Source organism: Alosa sapidissima, chromosome 8 (assembly GCF_018492685.1).
Source record: "Alosa sapidissima isolate fAloSap1 chromosome 8, fAloSap1.pri, whole genome shotgun sequence".
Taxonomy (NCBI): domain Eukaryota; kingdom Metazoa; phylum Chordata; class Actinopteri; order Clupeiformes; family Clupeidae; genus Alosa; species Alosa sapidissima.
Genome location: NC_055964.1, coordinates 17872802 through 17881272, shown reverse-complemented (window position 1 = coordinate 17881272; position 8471 = coordinate 17872802). Strand labels below are relative to the sequence as shown.

At 42.3% G+C, this 8471-nt stretch overlaps 1 protein-coding gene across 2 annotated transcripts in view; it reads left to right on the top strand.

Moving 5' to 3' along the window:
- grk5l (G protein-coupled receptor kinase 5 like) overlaps nt 1-7657 on the top strand; it is a 50662-nt gene extending 43005 nt beyond the window's left edge. The window contains exons 12-16 of one of the 2 annotated variants that reach the window (XM_042100964.1): nt 765-973; nt 1179-1316; nt 2483-2620; nt 3602-3733; nt 4316-7657. In XM_042100964.1, the coding sequence (XP_041956898.1) occupies nt 765-973; nt 1179-1316; nt 2483-2620; nt 3602-3733; nt 4316-4399 (701 nt within the window). In that variant the 3' untranslated portion in view covers nt 4400-7657. Of the gene's footprint in view, nt 1-764; nt 974-1178; nt 1317-2482; nt 2621-3601; nt 3739-4315 lie in introns of both variants that reach the window. The other variant, XM_042100965.1, reaches the window with a different exon arrangement.
- The last annotated feature ends 814 nt before the right edge of the window (nt 7658-8471 follow it).

Genomic DNA, 8471 nt, shown 5'->3' with positions numbered 1-8471 from the left:
CATTTATGATCCTTTCAGATTGGCAGATGAATGATTCAATTAAATGAACATAAAAATGAGAAATACATACATTCATACATACGTACATACATTTATTATGTACATACATACATTCATTATGTACATAAATCTTTGAGTGATTAATTGAGAGAGTGAGATGTTGATGGAGGCTGATGGATGCTGATGGATTTGTTTGCACTAAAGGGAAGAGTGCTGTTGCTGCTGGTCTGTGTGTGTCCTTAGTGTTGTGTTTGAGTAAAGTAAGTAAAGTAAGTAAAGTATACTTTATTGTCCCCAAGGGGAAATTTGTCTTGGGCTTCACGATCACTGCATCACACATACACAGCTCATCCATAGGCAATTAAAAAACAACAGTTACACATACAGCTCCACACCACCACAGTTACAAAAAAAAAAAAAAAAAAAAAAAACTCAGTCAGAGCTGCACACTGGATAACATATATATATAGGTAGCCAGCTAACTATCATTGAGCATCTTTATGGTAGTTGGGATAAAGGAGTTTTTGTATTTATTTAATCTGCAGTTTAGTACTCTAAAGCGTCTACCTGAGGGTAGGAGGGCAAACTCCTCGTACAGGATGTGTGTGGGGTCTTCTACAATTTTCAGTGCCTCCCTGAGGACTGACTTTTCATAGAGTGCCTGCATGTAGCCCTGGTCTGGATGACCTACAATCTTCAGGGCAGTTTTGACCAGACGCCCCAACTTGGACTTTAACTGAACTGTTTGGTCCTTGTCCGTACAGCCCCAGAGGTCATCAACAACGAGAAGTACAGCATGAGCCCGGACTGGTGGGGCCTGGGCTGCCTCATCTATGAGATGACCGCCGGCCGCTCGCCGTTCCGCGCCCGCAAGGAACGGGTGAAGCGCGAGGAGGTGGAGAAGAGGGTGCTGGAGGAGGAGGAGGAGTACAGCGATAAGTTCACCGAGGACACCAAAGCCATCTGCAGGATGGTGAGGCACAGAGCACGTTCATATGCATCCATGCAATTACTGTTGTAGAGACGATTGCCAAAAAAAATATACAAACTCACATTACACACACTACACCTATTGACTACCCATGTGCATAATCTTTGAAATATATTTAGGAGTATGGATTACTCATTGAGGTCATGTCTCTCTATCTTTCTCTCTCTCTCTGCTGCTTTGTCTCCAGCTGTTGACCAAAGACCCCAAGCAAAGGTTGGGGTGTCAGTCCGACGGGGGAGCGTCAGTGAAAGCTCACCACTTCTTCAAATGCATCCACTTTAAGAGGCTGGAGGCCGGCATCGTCGAACCTTCCTTTGTGCCTGATGTGAGTGGTCACTTAGCCTCCTTCCTCTCTCTCTCTCTCTCTCTCTCTCTCTCTCTCTCTCTCTCTCTCTCTCTCTCTCTCTCTCCCTCCTGTATTCCTACTACTGCCTCCACACTTGGATGCTTTTCCATTTAACTCATTCGCATATTTTAAGAGCTTTAATGATTTGGCTGTGAGAAATGCAAGTCTGTGTGCATTTGCATCTACTGTGTTATGCAAATAAAGCATGGACACTCGCTTAATCAATGGAGGAGTTGTGAACAGCCGTGGGTTCAAAACTTGTGGCTGCCAGGTCAAGTTAAACATAAACAGGTAATTAAATTTCAACAAATGCGGTTTGTTGTGAAATAAATCCATTTCCATCAGCCTTAGTCGCATTTTACTCAAGCGACATTAAGCCCCTGTCTAGAAAATCTATTTCTTATTGGACTTATTAGAATACTTTAGATTCCCTCACTCAGGATTTCCTATTTCAAAAGTAAAGTTTGCTTTTGAAAAGTTAATGGCATTGGCAACCCAGCTGCATACACATGTGTAAAAGTGACCAAGCATGCCCTCTACCGCTGTTTGCTGACAGTTACTGTCCATCAATCTTAAGATGCGCTTAATGGCCACTAATGCAGTAATATATTGTGTTTCTTTAATTTGACCTCTAAAACAGGCCCTTAGATTTACCACCTACTGATGAGTAATCATACCTTACACTTACCAGTCCTGTTCTTTGTCAGAGTTGCCAGACAGTGGTTAATACAGATATAGTGAATAAGTGAGAGGTGGCTGCTTGTGAGTCATGCACAGTCATGGCAGAGACAACCTAACAGTGAACTCTGTAGAGTGCACACCATAGAACCTTTCATAGTTTTATAACAGTCCACTTTACATGAACATTGGTAAAATAGTGGATTGTAAAATATGTAAATAAAGTTAGTTTGTGTGGAAGTTGTGTGGAAAGGCACTAGATCCTGAACTATAAACAAGCAGGTTCTGAAATGAAAGTCAACCTTGTCTGTGGTGAATTCCGATGCAGTTGACTATTGAAATATCAACAGGTAGCGAGTTGTCCTTGCGGAAGTGTGCTGCTTTAATCTCTTATCTGTCACATTGTGTCATTTACCTTGAATAACAACTTGTCTTGTCTTTCTCTTACTCTTTTTCCCTGTTTGTAGCCCAGGGCTGTATACTGTAAAGATGTCCTCGACATTGAGCAGTTCTCCACGGTTAAAGGCGTGAACCTGGACCAAACAGACAATGACTTCTACTCCAAGTTTGCTACTGGCAGTGTGTCCATCCCCTGGCAGAATGAGGTAGGTCAGGATGAATGAGAACAGGACACTTACGCCTGAACTGATGGCTCCAGTCATGTTTAACACTTTGAGTGCCAAAAACGCAATATTGCGTTTTTTTGTTCCCATGCGTTGAGTGCCAAAAACACAATATTGCGTTTTTAGTTTTTTTTTTATTACGAAAATAGACACTCTAACACACCGTATATATGCGATTTTGGGAACTCTATGATCATGAACTCATGAAATCTGAACATTTTATCATAACTCGGCTTTTGATGGTTGCCGCTTAGGGTCGAATCAGTGACTCATGCACATCAGGTCAAAACCAGGCCATTTATTTTCGTGGGTTTATCACTAGGTGGCGGTCTCGCTAGGCCACTTCCCGGAAACTTAACTTCACAGGCAACCCTTCTCAGTTGCTGACAGGGATAATGAAAACGTTGAAGAAAAAGATATTGCAGCAGGTGCGTTTTTGCCAGACAACGCTGGATGAGTCCACCTTTCTACTAAGACAATATGACTCTGACCACGACAATCAGGGGAGACCACACACCAGGTCAAAAACATTAGAAAGAGTGACTGACCATTGTGCTGAGGAGGGAGCTCCAACTCCACCACGGGCCGGGCCGAGCAGAGTGGGTGATAGGCCGAGTCGTGCTTGCAAGAGGGTACGTCCTTGCTAGAGTGCCGAATATGACGGTGATGGTGATGGTGAAGTCTCACCTTTCAAACGAGCCATAGTATGTGTCCATAGCTACAACATAGAATACACTGTGGCTCTACAAAAATCGTCAACAGTTATCAAGATTGCTGGCACTCTGGGCCAAAGCTTCCGAAAACAGCGCGGCATTGAAAGTGTTAAGAGAGGAAACTCACTTATCTAAACAACTGTCTTATTTTTATTTTTGTTATTGATGATACTCCCCCTTCTGTCCCCATATCCGCTTTACCATCTTCATCCCCCCGCCCCTCTCTCTGTCTCTGTCTTTCTATCTGTAGATGATAGAAACAGAGGTCTTCAGTGACCTGAATGTGTTTGGGCCAGACGGTTCCCGTCCTCCCGACCTGGACTGGAACCAGCCTCCAGAACCTCCCCGCCGCAGGCTACTGGACCGGATCTTCAGGAGACATGTGAGGCACGCGACCCATGCTTCCAGTCACACACACACACACACACACACACACACACACACACACACATTTGCCCATTTGAAATAACTGTAGGTACCAGTGCTACTCTCTGAGTGTAGCACTGTAGCTGCCTGGCAGCTCTAGCTGTTGGCTGCAGCAGCTTAATAGGTAGAACCGATTGTTTTCGACAGTACCAACAGTACTCGGTGACCTCGAGAAAACTGAGATCAGTATGAAAAATAGCTGCAGTTCTCCTTTAATTAATCAAAACAATGCACTAAGACTGTTAGTAACATTCACAAGTAGGGTATGAGTAACTGTAGAACAGTTTACCAAAGACTTCTGGAAATAGTTTATGTGACCGAGTGCTGCTCTGGCTGCTCATATGAAAGAAATTCATAGACCTCATATATTATAATTACTTGTATGTTAGGATTATGATTTATACAGTATATTTTCAACACACACAGCAATAGTAATCAAAGTAATTAGCAAAAGAAAGTTCACACACACACTTTCGCTTAACACACTCTTGTTTTTGTGTGTACCTTTTCTCTCTCCCCATTTACTTTCTCCCTTCAGCACCCAGAGGTGTCCATCGCCAACATCAGAGTCTCGTCTTCCAGTGTGAACTCTGTGGACTCCATGTCAAACTCTGCCCCCTAGTGGCGGGAGGCCAGAGGAGTGAGACGGAGAGCGTGACAGAGACAGACCGACAGAGAGAGCGAGGCGGAGGACAGAAAGACTGAATTTCAGCAGGCTGTTCTCATCTGTCACTGAGCCGGGGTCCGCCAGAATTCTCCAACCACCCAACCAACCAACCAACTAACTACCATACCAACGGGCTTGGCATTGGCCAGGTGCACAGACAGACAGACAGACAGACAGACAGACAGACACAGATATACATGCGTGCGCACACACACAGACCTCGGTTGAACTGTTTTAGAGACGCTTTTCATGAAACAAATAAGATTAAACACAATTTTAGGAAAAAACATTTTAGTACCCAACACCCTCATTCTGCCCTGAATTAACTCTCGCGCACACACACACACACACACACACACACACATACAGAAAGAGAGACACCCACCCACACACACAAACACACACACACACACACACACACACACACTGACAGAGACAAGCCCTCAGGATGCTGGTGGTGTGCCACTGATCTCAAAACAAACAAATAAATATGAAAAAAGAGACCGAAAGTGGACACTGGAGAGGTCTTCTGTCCGCACCGTCCCACAGAACAAGAGGAAAGCGTCGTTATGATTTTTGATCTCTTAAATGTTTTTTTTTTAATGTGTAAACAAATTCAACTCTGTTGTAAAGCCTATGTACACACAGACACACTTCCTCTCTCCTCTCTTCCCTTCGTCTCCTGTTCCCCTTCGTTCTCCCAAGAACTCTCGTGGGCTATTGAGACGAAACAGACAACGCCGCCAACCTCAACCTCAGCCCTAAATGTGCACTGCCTCGCATATTCTCAGGCCAAAGATAGCGTTCCGACAGCATATTAGTCGAGTTTTGCTCCCGTTTGTTTTGGAGGATCCCCATGTTTGTTGGCAGAGAATGAGATGACTTTTGCTTCAGAGAACCAGAAGTTAGAGGCAGTCAGTGAAGGTTTGTTTATTGCTGTTAACCAATCATAGATCGGCTAACTGAAATTGGCAGCTTTAGTTCCTCCAGTCAACAAAGAGGGAGGAAGGGTCACCCCCAATATCTTGAGGGAGATGGTGCATCTGAAGGTAGCCTTTACATTGCCCCCTGTATTGAAGACACTTGATTGGTGAATTATTTGGTGCGGACTTAAAGATAGTGTACACTTAAAACATACTGTACATTTAAAAGATAGTGTACACTGAAAAGATAGTGTGTGTATATACCCTACTGGCATTCCACAGCGCAGTCTTTAATATTGCCATCGGATGCCTCTATTGTAACATAGTGTGCTTTATAGAAGATTCTGTCACTTACATAGTGCCTAAGTACAATACTGACCCCGCATATAGTGCATCAGTGAGTCGCCTGAGACTCAGCAATCCTGTGTTAGGTGTGCTATGAACAGAGGATGAGGAGCACACATGTGATTACTGAAGGCCAAATGGAGACGCAACAGAACACCAGCAATCCATCCATCATGTCAGTAAATAATCTAACTACACTGTCAAACATACAGGAGTGCCCAGATGTAACACAGACGAACTCCAGTCGGGATGAGAGAGAGGCACTGAAATCTCACTGCACATGCAAATTAGAAAACAAAAGAAGCATTGAACTCAAGCACAAGAAAGATAAACAGGAGAAGAGGAGGGAAATCATGTATAGAGAGGAGAGGAGAAAATTAAGGAGAGGGAGGAATGAAACAAAAAACTGACAGGGAACTTGCAGCATTGCACCCATATTTGAAATAAACTTGACCGGGAGCTTGTCTCCAACAGTGCCAGAGGAACTCTGCCACATTTCCCTTATGTTAAAAAGTAACTAGACTTGGCTTATGACATTGTTTTGCTGTGATTCCTGGTTCTTTTTACAGCAACAACATTCACTATATCTGCCCTAAGGAGCTCTAAGCACCAGAACACCAATAGGAGCTTGCAGGGGTGACAGGGAGAAAAGATTGGAAGTTCAAGTGCCACATCAATAAACTCAGGACTTCCTGTGTTGAGGGAACTCTATTAGGAACCAACCAACTGTCATGTTCACAAAGACAGCAGAGCTGCACTAGCTATTTACAAGCATTTCTCAATTGTTGCCTCAATGCCAACAGCATTTCATCTACAAATTGTATTGCCTTCGTAAATTTGTAACAGAAATTAGTTTTTCAGGCTGCTTTTGGACCAAGTCAGACATTTCAGGACATTCAGTGCTAGGAAGCTGGTTACTCTTGTGTGCAGCTGTCTTCAAGAATAACCTTTTAGAGGGATTAGCGTGCTGAAAGCATTGCAAACATTACATTACATCAGAAGTCATTTGACAATAAGTTACCTTTCCACAGACGCCAAGACCCAATTACCATTGTGGGACAAGGGTCTTTTATATCTGAACACTGTGTAGGCATTGGAAAGTAAACATCCTATTTTGTATATTTAAAAAATTATCTACAGTCTACCATTATATACATACACCATCTGTAGCATCCAGTTTATTTATTATCATAATCTGCACCATATTATTTGGGCACTGTGCTGGTGTTACAGCATTGTATGCGACTTGAAGGGTTCCTCGTCTTTTAAAGTTGGACTGCCGACATAGCAGAGTTCTCGGTTAAAACTACAAATACTTCTGGACCAGTTCCTTATTAGAATGACGGTAAGAAAAATTCAATTTAGTGTTGTTGCTTGTCGTGTACTCCCTGTTTTATAGGTTTTCATCTTCCTTGATGGGTAGTGGGTAGATGACTGAGTTCACAGTGTGTTCAGACATCCTAATGTCAGTCTTGACTGTATTGTCTGTTACTTCTCCATCACCAAAGCCTTCAACAAGTATACCTTCAATCATAAACCTTTGTTCCTTTCTAAAAATGTTGACCAGGGGAACATGATTGACTACATAGACATAATGTGATAGATTATTTACAGCAAAGGGAAGTTTCCATCAAATGCTTTGGCCATCATTAAAAGGGATTATTAATATTATTGTCCAAAGCTTTCCTTTTTATGTTAACATTTCCAACAATACAATCATTTGAGAATCAGTGAAGTGCCTCCCTCCAAAAACAATGCAGGCTGTGCCCAGATTAAAGTTTGCACCTTCCGTGTTAAGCATTGTTCATTGTCTTGTTTAGCAACACACACTTACAGTACATACTGTTTCATAGGGTTACATAGGAACTGGTTGTAAGATACTGATTGCATGTGAAAAATCCGATGAGTTCTATATGGTCTGATTAAACGGGGCTGGCCTGAGGAAGTCAACGTGTGGGTCTCATTTCTTTGGACTGAGTTTCCTTGTGTTACTACACGGTATGTGGGCAACATAAATATTAGCAGTGAGTGTTAAATTCATTGTGTTAACTGCTTCAGCTGCATTCATTTTAACATGGTTTTCACATTGTGTTTGAAGATGAAAGAAACCATTTTCAAGCAGTTAAGTGTTTTCAGTGCTTTGAGACATGGACAAGAAATGGAAGAGAAAATGAAAATGAAAATAGTCAGGACAAAAGTATCATGCAAATGCTACCCAGATGTGCTGAGAATTTTTTTTTTGCATAATTTTCCTTGCCATTTGTCTCAAACAGCGTCTTTGTGTATAAAGTCATGATTTTGATTTGTCATGGTGTAAGTTGACCTGGCTTGTCATACTTCTCCTTGGAGTCCATATCTCTTATCATAAAATATGCGGACCCACCCATCACAGCCTGTGTATTGACCTTTTGAGCATATAAATCAGGTCAACATGGTATAATGCAAACATTGCAATTAAGTCTTAAGTAATTGAGAAACAACAGGCTACATAAAAAATTTAAAATAAGAGGAAGTAATTAGTTATAATAAATACACTAAAATACGGAAGCACAAGAACTCAAAGTTACAGAAGTGAACCAAAATCTTATAATACCTTGTTTATAGATTTCAGATATGTGGCATCTAGAGTCCTGTGAAGTTACAACAGGAAAAGAAGGTCACTATTGGCCCTCTATTCAGTATTCGTGTCTGTAGGGCTGACCCCAGTCGTGGTCTTCCTCATATAGACTCCTTAAAGACCTAAGGCCCAAACACATGGA